The 22,171-nt window shown below is 41.3% G+C and overlaps 1 protein-coding gene across 1 annotated transcript; it reads left to right on the top strand.

Annotated features, from left to right (window-relative positions):
- Nucleotides 1–201: 201 nt before the first annotated feature.
- SUDS3 (SIN3A corepressor complex component SDS3) lies at nt 202–22,008 on the top strand. Its single transcript, XM_085238866.1, has 12 exons — nt 202–471; nt 2,072–2,141; nt 3,387–3,442; nt 3,544–3,615; nt 5,790–5,809; nt 6,352–6,508; nt 10,340–10,435; nt 11,960–12,021; nt 12,887–12,908; nt 13,643–13,748; nt 17,302–17,386; nt 20,605–22,008. The coding sequence occupies exons 1-12, from the start codon at nt 306–308 to the stop codon at nt 20,701–20,703; spliced, it is 1,011 nt and encodes a 336-aa protein (XP_085094992.1). The 5' UTR covers nt 202–305; the 3' UTR covers nt 20,704–22,008.
- The last annotated feature ends 163 nt before the right edge of the window (nt 22,009–22,171 follow it).

Genomic DNA, 22,171 nt, shown 5'->3' with positions numbered 1-22,171 from the left:
CTCGAGAGGTCCGACGTCTCCATCCCCCGCGAGCATTGCGCTGCCGTGCGCGGGTCTCGAACCCGCGTCCCAACGCGTGACGCTGTGCCCGGGCCTCGAACCCGTGACCCCTCGGCAACCCACCGCGCCCAGCGCCCCCCACCCTATCAGGCCCCCCGTTAGTCGCCCGCCCCGTTCGCCTGCAGCGCCGCGCGTCCATCCGGCGGCGACTCCGGCGACCGGAAGCGGAAGTGACGCGCGGGTCCCGGCGCTGTTGCCAGAGCGCCCGGCGGAGCCGCGTCCCGTCCTTATCCCGTCCCGCCGCGATGAGCGCGGCCGGGCTGGTGTCCGCTACGCCGCCCGCTCCCGCCCCGCCCGGGGCACCCGCTCCCGCCATGCCTCCCGGCCCCGAGTACTACGAGGAGGAGGAGCTGGAGAGCGCCGAGGAAGAGGATGGCGAGCGGAGCGCTCGGGCCCGAGACTCCGATGAGGGTGGGTAGAGCTGGAGCGGGGTTGCGGGAGGCCGGGAGGGCCGGGCCAAGGCTGCGCTCCCTGGGAGGTGGGTAGAAGCGGGGCGGGCTGTGAGCTGCGGGAACGTGCTGCGGAAATAACAGCTCGTCCGTCCGATCGCTGGAGTTTTCCTGTGGAAGAGTTAAAAAAAAAAAAAAAAAAAAAAATGGCGCTTGGAGGGTTGGAATTGAAGCGGTTTTCTCGAGTGGGGAAGAGTCAGAAAGAGGAGAGCGCAAAAGATGTGGGATTTTTGGGTGTCCCGGGTTGTAATTGGGGCGGTAGGATAAGAAGTGCTGGAGAGGTGTGTGGAGCTCACTTGTGTTTGGTGGTGTGAAGGGGTAGGAGGAGGACGGGAGGTCAGGTAGAGGAAAGGGAGGAACCTGTAAGAATTAGGGGCCATGAAGGTGTTGGAAGAGAGAGGGGTTTATAGTGGGACCATGAAAACAAGGGAGAAGAGGAAACCAAAGGGAAATCCAGAGTATCCTGGCATGTAGGATGCATAAAATGACACGTAGGGGACATAAGGAACGACCCTCTGATAGTATGCAGTGTCAGACTGGATGGGAGTCAGCCCCACTCTGCTGCCACATCGTGTCTGTGTGCTTCTGAACAAGGAGCTGGAGCCACAAGAGCTGACAGCATACATGATGCCAGTGGCAGTGTGCAAATAAAATGGGCATGGAGGGCTTTTTGGTTACTAAAATATTTCTCTTTTAGTCAAAACTTGGGTTATATCCCTGTGTTGGATTTTATTTTAATATAAAAATAAAGTTTAAGGTGTTTGTTCATAGCCTTTCACAGGTTTTTTTTCGAGGCTGATGCCTTTGTCCATATGTGGGAGATGTAGCTGTGGTTTGGGCTGTGCAGCTGTACTTTGTCCATCGTAACTCCAGCCTGGAGAATCTGACCCCTTAGAGAGGAAAGGGAAAACCTTTGGCTACACAAGAGAGCTGCAAAGGAGTAGCTGAAAGCTAGCAGTGCTGTACTGTTTTATTTTATAGTTCTTATTATCTGCGTGTAAGATTGGGTCTGTCTGTGTATTAGCACTTGTCTGTGCTTTGTGAGAATGACAGAGTGTTTCAGCGTGTAGCTGAGAAGTCAACTTCAGATTATAGCAAGAAATGTGTTAACTTAGGTGCAACCTCTATGGTAAACCATGAGAGCATCTACTGATAGCGCTCTCTGTTTGCAGTGTTTCAGGTCAAGATACAGAGGCATTCTGAATCAGAGCTCCTTCAGTTGTTGTTTCCTGGGTGAAGCTATAAGAAGCAGCTTGGGAAATGTCCCTCAGGGTCCTAAAACTGTGTTATCATCTCACTTTAGGGATTGTGAGACTAATGGAAAGGAATTAGTGGAGGATCTTAAGTCAGCGCTGCTTAAACTTGGTGGAAGCTGTGCTGTAAATCTGCTGGTGGGCTTACATGGGACGACTTGTGGTGTCAAGAAAGAGATGAGGTCTTTCAAGTCAGTTCTGAATTCATTTCTCCTGTTGCCAGTGTGATTGTGTATTTGTCCAGGTGTAATTTACTATTGTTCTTTTAATCCTGCTTAGTTTTAACAAGTCATTCTTTACCTCCCTTAGATACTGAGGATGCTAGCGAGACTGATCTGGCAAAGCATGAGGAGGAAGACTTTGTAGAAATGAAAGAACAGTAAGTAGCCCATTCTAATAAAAAGTGAGGTTACGTTTTTGCTGCCCTTTTTGGGAGGCTGTGGGACAGATGTCTTGTTTTTGTATAGAGCTCTGCAGTGTTTTGGACCAAGATTTGGGTTAAAAAACTGTAGCTCATTGTAGTAGCTAATGAGCACACGTAATTGTATTTCTTCTCAGTTATTTTCTCAGTTCATGAAGCAAAGCAATGTTTTGAACAACGAAACACACAGCAGCTCAGTTTTGCTGCAGATGAATCCCTCTGCAGGCAGATCCTTTAAAGAAAACAAGGAATCTACTTGATACAAGCCAAGCAAAAAGCAAGATGTCTGTGAAAATTACTTAAGCAACTGAATGCCAGTCTTGTCCAGAGAGAATTAACTTTTTGGAGACTTGAGGTAGTTTATTTTCAACCTAAGATGTATTTGCAGCATTTTATGTTCTTTTACTGGCAACAGTGTGGTTTTTCACACAGGTCAGGAAGAGTTGGCCTATGTTAAACCACAGATACGTGAGAAAGGAAATGCAAGTCTAAAACGGCACTGGGAATAGACTCTGGTTTTAGTTTTGGGTTTGCTTTTTTTCTTTTGGTGTGTGTGCTGGGGAAAGTTTTACATGTGTATGTAAAATATGTACATATATATATATATATGTAAAATATACATATATGCAGAGTGTTAAGGTCTGTGTGAGGAAATGCCTTCTGTTTTATCAATAGGAAAGTAATACACAAATATTGAGACTTGATAAAGTGGCAGAATTATTGCAAAGTTTCTGGTGTCTGTAGATCTAGATGTCATCATAGGTTTCCGCATTTAAATAAATGAATTAAGTCTTGTGTTTGCTGATCTCTTAGGGAAATGATTGACTTGAATGCATCGTAAAACTGATAAGTTGGCAGATTTTTTAGACAGTGATAATGTCTCATTTGTAGGATAAAAACTCTTTTGTTTGTTTGCCTCCTGAAGTTCTTCTAAAAAGTTTTTAATTCAGTGTCAACACACTGTAACTGAAGCAGATGGTGAAACAAGTTGTGTTGGCTTGTTTTTCAGTTGCTGCCCAAGGAGGCTGTGGATGCCCCATCCCTGCAGGCATTCAGGGCCAGGCTGGATGTGGCTCTGGGCAGCCTGGGCTGCTGGTTGGTGACCTGCACACATAGCAGGGGGGTTTGAAACTACATGATCATTGTGGTCCTTTGCAACCCAGGCCATTCTATGATTCCATGTAAAGGTCTCTGTCTTTGCAGGATGTATCAGGACAAACTGGCATCTCTTAAGAGGCAATTGCAGCAGCTGCAGGAAGGTAAGTTTTGAAGGGGGGTGGTTTTGTGTTTGTGTTTCAGGAAGAAAACTGAATAGAAAGAAAAGTTTAAATTGCCATTGAAATCAACAATTTGTTTGTAGGTACTCTTCAGGAATATCAGAAAAGAATGAAAAAGTTGGACCAGCAGTACAAAGAAAGGATACGAAATGCTGGTAAGCTGCATTTCTTTCAAGATGCTGCGTATGCCTTTGCATTACAATTTTTGTAACACCAGAAGAAACGTGAAGGTTACTCTCCACTGAAGATAGGAACTTGCTGGAGAAAAGGGTTCCATGCTCTGAGGGTGGGGTGTGGTTGTTACTGAGTTTATGAAACATGATGGAATCTTTCTTGAAAACACCCAGCCTTCCATCAGCGCTGTTTGCAGAGTGTTTACTAAACACCAATAAAATATTTAGTCTTTATTTGTGTGAAATAGCACAAATGGAAATGTTTGTATCTGCCGTTATGCCTACAGTCTTCCACATTGCCTTGTTCTGTTGTGCAGCTTGTCCAACACCTTAGGACTGCATGCTTCCTCAGAAATCTTTTTTTGTGTTTGAGAACAACAAATACAGAGGATTTGCTGCTGCAGATGTGACTGTATGCAGCCGTGACACCGAATGGGTTGCCTACATCTTCTGGCTCTATCTCAGAAGCAAGGGCCCAAGTTCATTTAAAAGTGCCTAGCTCTGCCCTTCTGAGAGCCTTTAGTGTGTTACCACAGAGGGACAGCTTGGAAATCAGATCTGTTTGCTTGTTTTCCTTCCTGTCCTCTTTCCAGTAGTTTCTTCTCTTAGACACTGAAGCAAGGACCTTTTACAGAAAGGTCAGATACATCCCATTATACTGTGAAGTAAGAGCAGTTGCATGATGTCAGATATACAGCAGCCTTTCAGTAGTGCTAGCTGAAAGGACAGTAAAGGATTTGCTTGAGGAATTTTAGTAAATTGAGCTGCTTCTTGCAAGCAGAAGCCTGTCTTCTGAGATGCAATTATTTTATGTTAGAGTGACATTCCAGTGATAATGGGATGTTGCTTAAAATTGAAACTAACTGCTAACTTGTATCCCTGGCTGGCAAGGAGTGGTGTTGCATCAGCACCTTTCTTCCAGAGGAGGGCAGATTGTGCTTAGTTTTGAATTAGGATGAAACCCTGACTGCCTACTGTTAAAGTAATGGGCTTTTGTGTTGATTCAGCCCACGTTGAGTGAGGTTTTTCATTCTGCTTTCATGGGATTTTTTTGTTTGTTTTTTTAGAATTCAGATATTAATGCAGCAGTTTAGACTTGTCTGTGTATGACCAGCTCCATAATGGAAATATTCATAGAATCAGAGAATGGCTTGGGTTGAAAGGGATCTCAAGGATCATGAATCTCCAACCCTCCTGCCACAGGCAGGGCCACCAACCTCCGCTCTTAATACTAAACCAGGCTGCCTTCCTCCCTGAGAAGTTAGGGAAGAGGTTGCAAACAAAAGGTTTAATTTTTATTTTGGGCATCTCTCTTGTCTTTTATAGCACTTTCAAAAGTGACACGGCTGCTTCTACAGCCTGGTCTGGTATTAAATGGGGAGGTTGGTGGCTCTGCATGTGGCAGAGGGGCTGGAGATTCACGATCCTTGATGTCCCTTCCAACCCTGGCCATTCTGTGATAACAGGCTTCAGTATGTTTCAGAGCAGGTTTCACTATTTCAGATATTTCCATAGGTTAAAACACTGGTGAAATGTGGTGGTTTGAGGACTGACCAGGTGCATTAGTTTGCTTTCTTTGACACTGTCTTGAGTAAAGATTTCTTGTGCACTGTGTCCTCCAGGAAACACAAAAAGCATGCAGATTTGCTTAATTTCAAATCATTAGGAATTGCACAGACATCAGTAGGGCTGTTTCACACCCAGGAATCCATTGGCCTCATCCTGTCTGACTTGAACTAAGGTAGTGCTGTATGTTAGAACTTAACCTTCAGTGACATACAACAGCTTTCTTGCCTGTTTTCTCAGGTGTAAGCAGCCTGAAATCAGGTACTTGTGTTAAATAGATGAATCTAACTGCTACAATATTATTTCTGAATGAATCATTGCTGCAATTCATAGTACTGCTCTAAACTGTCAATTTTTGCCTACCATACACACATCCAGCTTTGTGTTTCAAGCTTCTATCTGGAAAATTTGTATCCAGAATTGATTTACTTTTATGGTTGGAAGAAGGATGGACTATATACTTGATAGTGATGGAAGTAGTAGCTGAGCTGAAAAGCATGGTTTGCTGCTGTGTAAGGTTTGCAAGTGTGATTGAATAGCTATAGAAAACTTGAATTAAGTTATTAAGTCGAGTCTTTCTTTTCTTACAGAACTATTCCTCCAGCTGGAAGTGAGTACTCCTTATTTATCAGAATACATGTTAAGTAGGTGGAAGGGGTTAAACCTGCAGCTTCATCAACCAGCACTTTTTCTCAGTTTTTGTTTCCCTGTTTGGTGTTATTACAGTTAAATACAGAATACAGTTCTGTTGCCTGCAGTAACTTCCAGGCTGTCATTAAAAAGAAAATTAAAAATACACATTTTCTCGAATTGCTGCATGCTACTTGTGCATTTGGTTGTTTAAAAAGCTTGTTTAAGCTTGGGGTGATACACGATAAATCTGAAGAGCTCTCTGTTAGAGGCTTGATAGGGTAGGCACCATTAAAGTGTGTTTAAAAAGAATTAATTCTTTTGCTGATAACAGTTCTGCTTCCTTAGTCATTTCAGGTGGTTTTCTGTTGTATTATTTAAATGTTGATAATCTGCAGAAGTGGCTATAGTTTTCAACAGAAGAGCTAATGAAAGCACAGCAGTTGAAAGAAGGTGTTGCCAAATCATTGACTTGAGATATTGGTTCTTTAGCTAACTCTTTTATCTTTTGATATGCATTAGACAGATCAGGTGGAAAAAAATTATGTCAAGGAAAAGAAGGCAGCAGCAAAGGAGTTTGAAGATAAGAAAATCGAGCTTAAGGAGAATTTGATTGCGGAGTTGGAAGAGAAGAAGAAGATGATTGAGAATGAAAAGTTAACCATGGAATTAACAGGAGGTAAAAACAAGATCTGTCATTTTTCTTCCCCACTTTGCTACTGCTTAGAAAAAAAGAGTTTAAAAAAAACCCTGCTGGTTTGTACCGACAGCTTGACTTTAAAACTTCCCAAATGTCAGCTGGTGTGGAACACAAATTGGTGGTCTTTAAGTGGAGAATGTAGTTCATAATAAAATTCAGTGACCTGCATTATTAACATGTAAATCAAAGTAGTGTCACTGAAGGAACAGAGTGCAGAAGCTTTCTTATTCACTTTTTCTTCTTCTTAAAGAACAGATTCTGAGTTCTTCTGATTTCTAGACTTGATAAAATTGTGCTGGGTGCTGGGTTGGACTCAGTCCTGAGAGTTAAACTCGTGTTTAGATTCATAGCTTCTTTTTAAGACAGACTTTTGAGATAGTGTTGTAGAACAATATCTCTTACGTGAGGTTGTACAAAGTTAATTAGTTGGCTCATTGTATATGTCATGGCTTTCCTCGTGATCTGAAGCCCCTTCCTTGGAGACATTCAAAGTCAGGCTGGACTGGGCTCTGAGCATCAGATTGAGCTGTAGATGTCCCTATTCATTGCAGGGGAGTTGGACTGGATGACCTTTACAGGTCCCTTCCAACTGAAAAGATTCTACCATTCTATGATAATTTCCTTCAATTGGGATGGCAGTTGGAACTAATGCATCTTAATCATTTTTGTTACTGAGTTCTAGAGGATGCCTACCATATGTTTGTGCTTTTTCGTTAGGCTGATATGAAACGTATTCTCATTATGTCCTACTCTGTATGCAGACAAAAAGGGCTTCTTTAAGTTCCTGCAGTGTGGGATTAAAACTATTGAGAAGTGCCACAATATTGACCTGACCAGTGGTACCAGGTTTTAAATAGTGCAGATGGTTAAGAAGCTAAGGGAAGGCAAACAACGAAGGTTAAAATGTGCTACTTAAACCTGGTAACAGAGATTGATTTCAGTTAGCTGCATTGGTGTCCAGACTCTGGAAAATGAGCATTAAATGGACAAATTTCTTGTGTGAAACCACTTGTTACCCTTGGTGCCTTGTTAGTGCTCTTATTAATAATGGACTCAGTGGAGTGAGAGGGTTGATTGGCCTCCTTCACAGGTTGTGCTTCTCTGGTACTGAACCAAAGGTCCGATCTGATTTCCTTACAAGAAGCAACTCCCACGTGTTATGGATGGATGATGTTGGCTGTGTTGCTGAGGTCTGTCCATGAATTAGACCTTTTGTATCTCTTTTAGCATCTACAAGTGTTACGTAAGCTAATAGCTTAATTGGTGCTCAGAAACAAGAAATAAAACCTGTTTGGTGGAATTGTACAAACCCTTAGGGCTGATCTGGTCTGGGAAACACCTTGTGCTGGTTGTTTATTTGTTTTTAGGTTGGTTTGTATGGGTTTGACTGATCTTACAAACTCTCTGTGTCTTTGCCTTAACTTTGTTATTGTTACTCTGGGCTGTGCTTCCTCACTGCTAAGCTGGCGTAGTGTTAATCTTGCAAGTAGATCTTCATTAGGGGATCAGGGTCTGAGTAGATCTTGCCTTTATAAATCTGCACACCACTGTTCTAAGGATCTGAAGGAATCCAGTGTCTCCATCAGCAGGCAGGACAGCTGTTAATGTCAGGGTTGGGATTTGCAGAGTGGAAGGGAGACTGAGGAGGTGTAAAAAAAACAGGTATTCAGGGGTAATGTGTCTGATTTGGGGACCAGATTAATTCTCCTCTGGGAAATATCTCCCCCCTGTGTTGTGTGTCCTGAAGAGACGAGTTATTTCATCAGACACAGCTCTGGTAAAAGGCATGTAAATAACTGTGGAGAAGCAATTCATTGTGTGTGTGTGTGCTAGGCCTCTTATCTCCCTCCTTCCAGCCCAGCAGAAATGCAATTTGATTCCTTTAGAATTCATCCTGAATGCATACTGCAGGCTGAGAAAGAAGCACAATGGAACCTGTGTGCACTCAGTGATTTCTAAAACCTAGAGAGAAGCTCACTGTGTGCAAGAATGCAGGTTGGCAACCTGATGAGTAGCAGGCTGGTTTGTGAGCACCAGGACTTGCTTGCAGTTTCTGTAGATTGTAGCTGCTGCCTCCTGGAGCACTGCCTTGTGTGGTTCTCACCTGTTAAGGCTCGTGTAAGCTTGTGTTTCAGGTGAAATCTCTGGGTACTTTAGCAGCTCTTTGAAAATGGCTTCAAGTAATCACAAATCTCAAAGATCTCACAGCTCTTCACGTGTTTTGTTGCAAATGGAAGACTTTCAAAGTGTTTTTCTCTGGAGGCTGATGTGGTGTTAGCTTTCAGCTGACTTGTTGCAATTTTACATACAAGTTGCTGAGATAAATTGATATCCTTGTTCAAATTTTAAGGAGTACAGGTAACAGCTTTGTGACAGCTCATTTCAAAGAACTTTTTTAAAAAGGTGGAAAAGCCTCAGCATGGCTGCACTGCACCCTGAGGAAGTGCTTCATGCCCCTCTTTTTGAGGCTCTTGTAAATCAGTCTTCACAAATGGCAGGAAGGGGCTTCCATTAACACAGTAGCTTATGATTTTAGTGTCCACAAAGCTATTAATGTGCAGTGTAATTCAAAGCACTCAGCTTCATTTTTTACTTTTATTTTTTAAAATGTTTTCTCATAATGTTTCTTCCCTTTAATATGCAGAATGTTCTTCCTACTGCACCTTTTGTAGGGAGGAAAGTAATTTTGTGTTTTCAATGTGCTGAGCTACTCAAGCATGTGGTGTCTAAAGGGAAGCATGGAAGCTTCATGAAGCTTCAGTGCTTTCTAGGTTGTGATTTATATGTACTCAAAGACAAATAAATAGCTTTCAGCACATAGGAGGAACAGTGATGTGTTGGGTTTAGCATTTTAGATGTGGTCTCTTGCTTGCCAATTCAAGCTATCTTCATAAACTAAGGAATTATCTGTGAGAGTTTGAGAGTTGAGTTGAGCAGTTCAGACCACCTGTAGTCATTCAGACAAACTAACGTGGAGAATGAATCATAGAATCACCAAGGTTGGAAAAGACCTCTAAGATCAGCCAGTCCAAGCATCCACCTGCCACCAATATTTCCCACTAGACCACGTCCCTCAGTACAACATCTAAATGTTTCTTTAGCACCTCCAGGGATGGCGACTTGCTCAGATGTTTCAATTTTAGACTATTTTCCCCAGTGCTTAAAGCTACAACTTACTTCCTAACAACAGTTGTAGTGAATTTTATAATTAAGCTCACTTTTTAAATCGTCATTTGAAACTTTTTTCAGATCATCTGGGTTTAAATCCTGTTTGTGTTTGAAGCTCCATGTGTCAGTCTCCATCTTGAATGCAGTAACTGTATTGCTTAGTGTTCCAACCTGAAGATGTGAGAAAGAATGGTTGATTTGGAGCTGATGTGTTATGTGCTGCTACCCGTTCAAGTTTTATTAGCAGATAACTCCTTTTAAGTGATCTGTTTGGAAGCAGATACGTGGTGTTGGCATGAGAGAAATTTTTCTTGAGCCATCATAGCATTGCTGTGCTTCAGTTGCTTCAGTTACCTGTACCTAAGGGAGCTGTTGAGTACCCCAAACAGCTGTGCCACATGGAGACAATGAGAGCTGTAACCATGGCATCACAACACTGTTGTTCAGCAGTGACCTGTTATAAAAGAGAGCTCGTATTCACCATCAGCAGTTCCAGCTTGAATGCTGGAATCTGTCGTGAGAAAAACCTATTTTCTGAGTGAAAGAGAAAACATCATTTTCCTTGTGCCCTCTGTAGAAAGTTACTGGTTCTTACTCTTCTCCCAGTGTCCCCATCAACTCTCCAGCTTCATTTCTCTACAGATTCTATGGAAGTGAAGCCTATCATGACGAGGAAACTGAGGCGACGACCAAATGATCCAGTTCCCATCCCAGACAAGAGGAGGAAACCTGCCCCTGATATCCTACAGAATCACTGGAGGGCTTTTGTATTTGAAGTCAGCACGCTGCCTGCAAGGCAGAGCGCATCACTGTTGTTGCACACTGGAAGAAAAAGATATGAGGTGTTAGAATCAGGATTTAGTGTAGAAAATGCCCAAGCAGAATTTGTTATGTATGTTGTGTGATTAACTAATAGTGTACAGCTGATCTATGGAGATAAGAACTTAAACTCCACAGTGTCATGTGATAATGTAGGTGGGTTTTTTTTTGTGATGGAGACTAGATTGAGTTCCTCTGGTACTTTTTTCACAAAGGGAAGTTTTAAAAGGACATTATACATAAATGTTGAGGCGATTGATTCCGTAGATAGAAAATGACTTTTTCCATGAACCACAGCTTTTCTCATTTCAAGATGTGACAAAACATTTGCCAGAAAGATCATATTTGTCACATTAGATCATGTTTTCCATTTCTGATAAAGGCTTCAGATACCTAATGTGGAAAGATGCATAGCAAAAGCAAGGAACTAGATTTGTGCTCTGAATTATATATATATTTTTTAAATCTTGTTTTTATGTAACACCCAAAAACAGAAAACCACACATAGGTAATCCTTCCCTCCTACCTTATTGTTTTTTGTAATTAAAATGTTCCCTGGCTTCTGGAAATATGTGATGATGGGTCATTTTTCTGTGTAAATTAAATTCACCTGGAGAGGAAAGCAATGATATTCACTCTGCAGAAGTTTATTATTAGATTCCCAACTTGTTTTGCTTGGATCAGATTAACAAACTTATCTTGCAGCTCCTGAGTGACTCACATTTTCTGAAGGCAGTGTCAAACCCTGAACTTCAGGGCTTCATGCAGGATGGTCACGAGCATCTCCAGTTTTAATTGACCTCTTTTTACTTGGAGATTGTTCACTGTTCCTAAAAAATATATATATATGTGTATATATATATTTTTTATTTTGGTTTCAGAGATTGTTTTCAGTTGAGCTGTGTGATCTTGTTTCATCCTCATCCACATGAGGGTGTTTTCTATGCCTCCTGCTTTTTCAGGTTGGTTTTCTCAAGGTTTTGTGGATTTTTGTTCTTGTTCCTGTCTTTATTCCTGCCTATTGAGTTGTGAAGTGCTGACTTTTTTTTTTTTTTGGTGTCGTTCAGCTTAATTTTCCAACATTTCAAGGAAGTCTGTTGTGTTTCAGCTTGCAGATTGTTCTCTGCAGCAATGCAAGCTGAAGAACTCTGAAAATGCTCCCTTGTTTGATGCCTCCATCAAGTAAATGTCAATGTGCTAAAGGTTGTTCATGGATGGTTTTGAGTGAATAAGTTCAAGAGATGTTGTAGTGTATGCTGCTAAATACGAGGCTTTATGGGGGTTGATTTGCATTAATTTGTATGATAAATAAGTATAATGCCCTTATTAAAATCGGATGCAACTTTACAGGAACCTTGTGGCTTATGTTCAGTGAAGTGAAATATCACTGAGCTTTAACTTTTAGCCTTGTCAAGAGCTTTAGAGAACCTTAATTCTGGATACCTCAGCTAAATTACTTGTTGACGGATGAGCAAATAATGGAGGACCTGAGAACCCTAAACAAGGTAGGGAGTGTTATTTCTTTCCCCTGAAAAGAACAGAGCTGTTGTCCTGTGTTCCTTTCTGAGATGTGGGACTGTTTCATCCCAGTAGGCTTTCTGAAGTGACACAAGATAAGATTTAGCAAGAGGGTATCTCCTCCCTTCTATTTTGGTAGGTTTAATTAACCTAATTAAAATGACTGCTGTCTAACGACGTTACCTTTTGTCAGAACCAAGTGACAAGCTATCTTACTGTGTTTTTGTCTTCCTCTGCATGGCTGAACAGATGTTAGCACTGTTTTCTTTGAGATCCCAGCCTCTGTTCCAAGCCTTTGGGGGCTTTTCTTTTTTCTCCCCAATCTCGCAGTACTTCAGTGAATGGGGTAGGGGGCAACGTGGATATTTATTGTTCAATTTCTTCTAGGTGTGATTATCCTACTGCTTTCTTGCTAACTGCTTTAAGGCTTATGTGATTTCTTATATTAGAGGCTGCTCATTAAGGCTTTTGATGATGTTAATGGGGCGTGCCTTTTGTGGCAGCTGTAGAAGTCTTGCTAATGATCTACATCCTGTGTTTGGCATAACCTGAGAGCAGCTGGATCATACTCAGAGGATGGAACGTGTCAGATGGATTTGGTTTGGTGGACAGTCAGAGTGCTCTGAAAAAGTTCAGTTTCTGGACCTTTAGTATTATGAGACTACCTGCACCTCTAGCTGTTTATGGCACAGTGTTCTGGGTTTGTTATGCCTCTTAACTGTACATTTAAAGAAAAAAAAAAAAAAGAAACAGCAACCATTTAGAGTATGGGAAGAAAGACCACATCTGAAGTTATAACATCCTTGGCCACTGTCAGATCACTGACACTTTCTCTGTTCTCTTTCCATGCAGCTTAAATCACCCAAGAGACCAGGTGAGTTAACGGTGGCACTGGAACTTGTTCACAACCATGCTGTTTTGAACAGAGAGTTATACTGTAGACTTCTTGACTGTGTAGTTTGGCTGTGTAATTGTTTTGGCTGTGTAATTGCTGTTCTTTGTGTAGTTACTGTGGCTAATGGGTGCCCTGTGGAGTCTCATAATCTCTTATGAAGTTTGGGGTTGGGAAGGGAACAATGTGTATCTTTAGGTGTCTGAAACATTTGGGCAATGTGGGACAATTTAAAACATGAGGCAATCTAGCTGTGTAGCAAGATTTTTTTCCTCTCTATTCGTATGTGTCTGGACAGCTTATGTCTTTGTAAAGTAAGTAGAAGACTGAGAATTTCCAGTTTTATGGGCTTAGCTCTCCAGGTGTATCTGTACACTTCAAGATAGTGGTACTAACATGCTGAAGTAATCCTGACCCTATTTTATTAGTACATTATGAATTAGAAGTAAAACAAAACCAAGGACGTGGTGTTTATCACCTACCTATACACACTGCAGTTGCTTGATCTATTTCAGTAAATGTTACAATTTATGTAAGCGAGGCCAAGGTTGAATTAGTCATCCTGAAAGAAAGTATCTTTCTAAAGGAAATTTGAGTTTGTAGCTTTCTGTGCTTGTTTCTGCTTAATGTGGCTGTGTTAAATGATTCTGCAGTCAGGTGTGCTGCTGCATGGTGGACGTATGCTAGTCTTTAAATGGTCTCTTCTCTCTCCTCAGCCTCTCCTTCCTCCCCTGAGCACCTCCCAGCTACACCAGCAGAGTCTCCAGCGCAGCGGTTTGAGGCCCGGATAGAAGATGGAAAACTCTACTATGATAAAAGATGGTAAGTCCTGGTGAATTTCTGTTTTAATCATTCTGAGCCTTGTTTTGTGAAGAGATAATGACTGCGGAGAGGAATTGCTTTATTAAGGAATCCAGGGGTGAAACGTTTCTGAGCAGTCATTAGCTCCGTCCTCCAAGAATTAATCATTATGGCTCTCATAAATAAGCGATAATGGAGTGTTCAGACCTCATAGACTTTCTGGAGTATCTACTAGCTTGGAGACTTAAAAACAACTCCATGGAAAAAAGAGATTGTGCACTGTGACACTTGGGAAATAGTTTTGTCAAATCTAATCTCGTGTAAGAGAGCCACTTTTGGTTGCAGTTTGGTGGAGCACTGAAGCTGCTCAGCTAAGGTACAGGAGTTCAGTGATTGCAGGTACAGCTGTTGCCACATTCACGTGTTCTGCTTTGTAGTACACCAGCTCTTCATTCCACGAGGTGGCACAAGGAATGTTGTGCACCAGATAAGCACGATGAAAAATGTTTCTAATAACAAATCCTAATAGCCTTAAAAGATCAGATCCAACGCAGGAGAGACAGCTTCAGAATTGCTGATTGGATATAGCTCTTTAAGTTTTATGGGTGTTTAGTTGTGGAAGCCTCATGAAATTGAAAGAAAATAAGATTTCTGAGCAAAATTTATTAGTAGGCCTTAATCAGAGACAAGCAAAACGAGATAATCAAAGAGGCAATCTAGTACTTCTAAGCAGAAAGCAATTTCCAAGTAGCGTGCTTATTTGTAACCTACTCTGCTGGCTCAAAATAATGAGATGAGGTTGTAATTTTCATACTAAAAATAAGTTTTGAATTTGTTGTCTAAGCAGCAACTGTCTTGTGCATTGGCCATTTGCTTGTCTTCTGGTAGTGAAGTTTCATTGAGGATTCAATGTATGCAGCTCTGATGAAAGCTGTGCCTGGAGCTTAAACTTCCTTGAAGCATAAACCAGACATGAACGGGCTACTTGTCACTTCCCAGATGCTCTCAGAATCTAATTTTTGTGTAGAGCTCCTATCCTGTAGCGTATATTTAGATGAATAAAGAGTTCCTTAGAACCTTTAACCATGCAGATTGCTGTAGTGTTGCATAACAAGAACAGGAATTTGTGTAAGTGCTCCAGAAGTAAATGTGAGAGCTCAGGAGGCTACTTTTTCTCTTTCCTGAAGCAACCATGAGAGGACCATTACCTCAAAGTAGCCAATGGTTAAGGCAAGTAATGGCCCCCAGGGTCGTGCAGAGGCATTTATAAAAACCTATCTCCAAAGCACAGACTTTGTGCAGGGAATTTCAGGATTAGACTTCCAGGTTTTTTGTCCTCGTGCTTATTCCATACTCTCCACCAGATCCTAAACTATGATTCACAATAAAACAACCATCTTACCATTTTGCTTTTAGCTTTGCCTGCGCACGACAGTGCAGTGATTTCTTTCAATCTTCTGTTGGAGTTAAAAATCTCAGCCTTTTAGCAAAGCATTTTGTAGCAGTAAGGGAAATTATTTCTGCTTGTCTCACTTGTCACAGTGGGACGTTTTACGTATTGCAAAAGCAAGAGATGTCTGGCGCTTTTTCTCTTGAAAGCCAACTTACATTCCGTTGCAGTTTTTTTTTTCTCAGCTCTTTTCCTGTTGAATTCTATCCCTTTTGTTCCCCTGCAGCTACATAAACTCAGCAAAAGGCTGAGGTCACTGAGGTTCACCAGATTGCCTCTGTTGACATGTATCCCTGCATGCACGGAGCATGTGACAGCTCAGCTCTGTTTCATTGACTTCTCAAACTAACTTATTATCTGTACTTAGTTAACATAAATCTATTGATGGGCAGCAGCTTCATGTGTGTCAGACTTGGAAGCTCACCGATAATTGAAAGCTTGGAGTGAAAAATCATTTCAGTGTCTGTGCCTGCACCGATGGCACTCAGAGTATTCATTTGCACTGTGTCTTCTGCACTCTGATTGTCCCTAGATGATCAATTCTCATTGCTTAAGCACTCACAGCACGTCATGCTAGGACGCTGCTGGACTGGTATTCCTATCTTATCACAGTGAGGTCTAGTTTGGAATAGCTTATACAGTTTCCCTTACATCAATTAATGGTCATCTGGGCTCAGTCAAGTGCCATTCTTGGCTCGTGGCACTGCTGCTCTTGCATTGCCCTGGAACTGCTGGTATCCTTTCTGTTAAAATGAGAGAATAATGGCTGGGCACAAGTGTGGAAAGGTTGCAGGATTTGGATTGGTGATTACCTTGCCCAGGCCTTTGGTAATTAGTACTTCTGGAGCACTGAAAGCCAACGCCATCATTTCTGCTACTGGCAAGAAATGAGGAAAGTCAGAGTACGTGAGCCAGGAGGGAGAGGCTGTGCAATAAGCTATTGGACGACTTCCATATTTACAGTATGGTTGTTGTAGAAATAACTGTAAAGCTTATGCAAATGCATGTGTTTTGGCAGCCAATCAGACTGTGGGGATTTGCATACTGAGTAGTTACTGAAAGAATCTGTGCTGATTCTGCAACTTGGATTTCCATGTCAATTATGAAGCACATCTTGATTAGGGTGAAGATGGAAATACAATTATGCTTTTATTTCTATGGAACGTTTTGGTGCTTATTAAGATAATTTACTTGCCAGTTGGTTTCACTGTAACTGGTGCTGCCTACAGAACTCTCCTAAGCAACACGAGCAGAAGCTGGGAGTTCTGTCTGGCACACCTTGCAGCACTTAGCAGAAACTGGTGAGGGTGAAGAAGGCAACTCCATGAAACTAAGCAATTTGGTTTGGAATTTTGTAGGCTTTTTACTTCCTTTCATACAAAGGCCCTGAGAAAAATATACAGCATGACTAAAATATGATCTAAAAGTGAAAAATATGCTCAGACACTTCTTCTTACTGCGGATCTGTATCGCTTCTTAGAGTCAGGTAGCTATCACTTTGATGTGATTTGTGATATTTTCACAAAATAAGATGATGTTAGGAATTTAAGGTCTGTTAAAACAGTAGACTATGCAGCTGGATTGAGTACACTTCAGATCTGTTGTTGTGCCAATGTCCTACTCTTTTTTTTTGGGGGGGGGGAGGGTGGGGAGGGAAATGTGAATAATCCTTGAATATCTAATTTGCTCTGTAAGATTTTATCAGGTGTAATAGGGAGTTGGTGTCTAAATCCATCCCATGTCTGAAGTGTGGAAGGCTAGTTTGGCTAGCTATTGAAGCATGGGCTTATTGTGAATGTGTGTCTTATCTTGTGCCTTGGTGCTCTGCCCCTGCCTCTTTCAGATATGAAATCTGTTTTAAGTAATCTGCTTTGGGAATTGAATTCAAAGTGAGTGAGCTTCATGCATTCTGAAGCTGCATTTAAATGCCAAGTGTGTGTGAAGGATCAGATCACAGCTGTGTTGCAAAGATGGGAAAAGTGGTGTGGAAAGAAAAAAATGACTTCATGTTTATTCTATCCAAATACTTGTAGAATCCTGGCTTTATCAATCTTGCTATCTTTTACTTCTGCAGTCTCTGGACGGCTAAGGGTTTCATGTACTGTCTGTCTTTAATTTTTGCAGGTACCACAAGAGCCAGGCCATTTACCTGGAGTCTAAAGAGAACACTAAGATCAGCTGTGTCATCAGTTCTGTGGGCGCCAATGAGGTAGTGGGCTTCTCCTTGCTCACAGGAGTGGGGAAAACTGTGGGTTGCTTTAGGCAGGTAGACAGCTGTTTGCTAGGGACTAAGAGAATATACCACTTTCAGAAAAGATGTAATTGTTTGGTGTATAAAGAAGTTGAATATGGGATGACACTGAATTGACATCTCTTCTTGAGGCTTCCTGTGTCTCTAAAGAATGATACTACATTTTGCAAGTAGTAGTTTGGCAAGCAGGAGGAGTGAGAAGAGCTGTCATGTTGCATCTCCTTGGTGCTGCATGGGTAAGTTCCATTTGCATTACTGAAAGAACACGCAGCTCCTATTAATGCAAAGTAAAAGTAAATCCCATTGGGTTGCCAGGAGAAAATAAAGACAAACGTTGTCACCAAATTTAGTTCCTCCGAGGGGAGAAAATTCTTTCTGCTAACCTGAGTATGTATATTGCAAAGTGTGCTGGCATCATTCATCACCTACATGGAGATAGAGGGGGTGAGTCATTTGTCAGAGGCAATTTCCTGTTGGCTAGTGATAAAGACTTAGAGAAGCAGGCGGAGAGAGATGTGTGCTGAAGATTGATGTGAATCTCGTTGCAAAGTAAGCTGACTGTTTGAGCAGCCCGTTAGTTGGGCAAAGAGAGCAGTTTATTTCTTGAGCTCAGATTCCTAGCACTTTGAGGAAAGAAACAATAGACTCAAATGCAATTCTCTTCAATCAGGCAATAAAGTAGCTTTAATTTGTTTTGGCAGTTAAGGGAAACTACTTCATTTCAACAAAATGAGTTGCATATGGGGTATGCTTTGTATCACAACTGTTCTCCTTGCTATAGCAGTTATGCTCAATGGCTGTTTACTGAGATGAGGTAGTAGCATGTTAGCAAACATAGTACTGCTAATTTGATTAAAGTTATTACTATTGACTTAGAACAATAAAACTCTTAATGTTTTGGGAGCAGCTTACCTGAAACCTGAGGAAAATGCAATGTTTCTTATGGCATGTATTTCACTTTAAAGTGACACGGTAGGTTTTGTTTTTTTCTGGGAGAAGGCATGGCAGTTGGTTTTCTTGCAGTGGGCCATCGCAACAGTACAAAAGCAAGAGAGATGGAAACAGAATACTGAAATAAGAATGTGTCCTTAGGAAGGGCTCTGTGCACCTCAGCTTTCGTTGCTCATTCAACTGGAGCTGCCAGACTATGGTCTCACAGCGTCCTGCACTGAGCTAGAGGCAAGAAGGCAAACCTCAACTTGAGACTACAGTCGTAATTTGACAGCACTTGGAAGTCAAGTCAGTTCATAATTTGATAGCATTTCTAATGGAAGTCAGCTCAGTTCAAAGGAGCTGTACTAAAGGAACTTCTGCAGATTGTCTCCCCACCAACATGTCTGTAAACTTCAAAGTAAGAAGCCTTAACTAAGAAACGTAATATTATGGCATAAAATAGCTTCCATGGGGCTGGAGAAGGAAGGAATTAGTTAACAGTGTGTATCAGAAGTCTCCTCCTTCACATGAAAATCAAAATGAGTTTTCTGAAACTGGGCATGAATTTTAGAATTGACCATAGGCCTCTCCGACACTCACAGCTATGATGATCCTATCTAAAATAAATAAGAATTCCACGTGGTTTCCTTGGAAACTGAGCCAAATTTCTGCTTTGGTGGATGTCGTTGGCCAGACTCATGGAAAAGTTCACCTTCTGCATTTTGACAGCAAGAATCTCTTCAGTAGGTGCAGGAAGGGGTTTTATTCCTGGCATTTATTCAACAAGTTCAGTTTATTGCAGGTTGTAATGTAAACTTGCAAACTTGTTTTCCCTTACAATATAGGAATCAGAGAAGGGAAGAGCACGGTTTCTTTCTATTCACCTTGTCCTTCAGTTCTTTAGAATTAATAGATGTGTTCTTCTGATTCCTGAATACATTTTGTGTCTAAAACATCAGTTTTAAGTTCAGAATGTCTCAATTCTTTTATTCTCCTTAATCGCGTGGCACGTTTTAGGGCTAATTTTACTGTTGTGGTCACTGAAAATGGATTTTGCTTTTTCCTACCAAATGAAGCTTAAAGAAGCAGTTAGCTTTGATAAGGCAGTGTACCGTTCCATCATATGCTGATGGAATGTGAAACTCTGCACCTATTTACTGTTGTGTATTGGCACTCAGTATGCAGTGGGATGAATTATTTTGGTTAGAAAAGCCCAGCAAACACTGGGGATGTCACAACAGGGATGACTGTCAGAGAAGGTAGATTTTAATTTCTCCAGGGAAATAACTGAAGTGCAAATACAGGCAAATATTCAATTTATTTTATACTGAGGACTTTTCTAGCGAGGTCAGATTATAATTAAAATAATAGTCAAATCAATATACCACGTTAGGCCTGTAGCTAATGATATCTAGAAAAACAGTTTGAGATAAATTACTTTCTGACTTTACAGCCCCTTGCAATAGGAAATACTGGGCTTCTGTTCTAAAGTACTCCATAACTCGGAGCTGGAAAACTTGTATTTTCCATGTATATATTTAATCATTTTAAATGCAATAATAAAAGGAAGAGGAATTTTGTTCAGATTTGATTTTTAAAACGCCATTGTTTGGGTCCAAACTTCTGTTGTTTGGGTCTTAGAAATGATTTTCATTTATAAAAATTCACTGAAAGGTTGCTTCCATGGAAAGTAATTTGTCCTTTGAAATGTTCTGTATGTCTGCAAGCCATACGAATCCTTCCATGCAGGTATTTTTAAGAGGCCCTTTTATCTTCAGGTACAGTTGTTTAATAAATTGTGAGAAATGCTTCACTGAACACAGTCTGAGTAAGCTTTTCACTTGACTAATAGTCACTTGTCTGAGCAAATCCCAGGATAGATGATTTTTATGATCTGTGGATCTAGAGGGCCTTATTTTTGATTAGGTAAGGCTTAATGCCAGGGTTCTGGTGAGAGCTGTAGCAGAAGGAAACTTTGCTTTCTTGATGAAGCTTGCAAAGAGTAATTATTCTTGATGACTGTTTTGAGCAGAGAGTTGAAGTGGTGAAGTCAGAAGTGTTAGCAGAAAACTAATGTGGGAAGGAAAAAGGAATTAACCAAAACATCATGCACCCTGAGTAACAGAGACGTTCAGATCTCTCAGTAAGAATATCTGAAATATTTGGCTGCGTATTACTTGCAATGGGGTTTTTCCCTTTTTTTTCCCTAATCTATTCCCCCTGCCTAACTCTCTCTCCTGCAGATCTGGGTGAGGAAAACCAGTGACAGCACAAAGATGAGGATCTATCTGGGACAGCTGCAGCGAGGTGTTTTTGTGATTCGTCGGCGATCAGCTGCATGACTGTATGCTCTTCCTTGGTCCTTTTTTTTTTCCTTGTTTTTTTTTTTTTTTAATTAAAACCAATAGAGAAACCTCTAATGGGGTATGGCAGTCTGTTCACTCTCATCTTAGAAGCAGAAAACGCTGTCATAACCTCTTATGAGACAGTTTGTGGCTGGCCACATTATTCCCTGTAGTCCTGAAATCTTGGTGATACACAAACACTGCCCTGGACTATTTCTGGACTTTGCATCAGGCTGCTGTATGCTTTTTTTTTTTTTAATATCTATTTTGGATGACTATTTAAGAAGATTTGCATCATACTTTTTTTCATCGTTGTTTCATGGTGCACAGATTGGACTTGTATGTTGAAAACAGCCTAACGTTTGTGTTTTGAATCAGACCAATGGAAGAAACTTTATTTGTCAAGACCTGAGGTTGGTTGTTCTTTTTGGCTTTGATATCTTGCAAGGCTCAGGATGTCGGGCAAAAGGAGAGGAATCCTGCCAACTTTCAGCTGCAGCTGAGGAGTGCATCTGGAATACCTGGTGTACAGCATCAGCTTACTGGATGAACTGCTTAAGGACTTGAGTGCTGAGGCTTTTTGGGGAAAGTCTGATTAGTTTAGCAAGTGCTGAAAATCAGGTTGATTTTAATATAGCTAAGCAGTCACACATGGCTAATCCAAAGCATCCATTTCTCTTCCCATTAAAAAACCTTTCAGTGAACAAGTAAAGAGTATGTCTTACACCTAGATTCCCTGGAATAGGCAGATGAGGATAAACCAAAGGCTTGGTTAACTGGACTTTGCACATACAAAGACTGCAAGTGTGGTACAGAGTGGAAAGCTGCCTTAACGTGCTGTTAGCATACACCTAAAACATCTTTCCCCAAAGCACCATACGTACGTTTGTCTTTCAAGGGTCTTCTAATTACTGGATGTAATGCTGTATTTCTACATTTATCCTCCAAAACCACGAGAGGTAAAATGTTCAAGAGATGATATTAGCTGTACTAACACCCTTCTGAGGTGTTTAAGGATCTGACTGGCATTCCTTCTTCTCAGTGTTCCTGATGGCTGAAACCACCACTAGTGTGTGAGACTTCATTGGCAGGAACTACACAGCCCATTGACATCACTGTCTGATCTTCAGCTTCTGTGCAAATCAAGTCTGTGCTCCCTTTGATTACTGGTCAAAAAGTTGTAATTTCTGCCTTTCCCTCTCTGTTTCTTTGTGAGTTATCTCTTGTTTTTGCTTTTCAGCTGCCTTCTTGTTCAGCATCGGTCTAGCCTTTTTCGTATCTGGATAAATAGAGTATTTTAAATGACTGTTTCAATTTCTTTTACTTGCTGCAGTTGGGTGGCACTCACATCCCAGTAACTGCTGTATGTACGTGGATCTGGAGTGGAGTGTTATGGCCGAGCTGATGCGTTGAATTTTTGGCTGAAGGACCTCACATAGATTTGCTGTGCTTAAAAATTCAGCTA

Source organism: Meleagris gallopavo, chromosome 17 (assembly GCF_905368555.1).
Source record: "Meleagris gallopavo chromosome 17, MGAL_WU_HG_1.1, whole genome shotgun sequence".
In the NCBI taxonomy this organism is placed as follows: Eukaryota; Metazoa; Chordata; class Aves; order Galliformes; family Phasianidae; genus Meleagris; species Meleagris gallopavo.
Note: the sequence above shows the minus strand (reverse complement) of the source record. Positions and strands in the feature narration are given on the sequence as shown.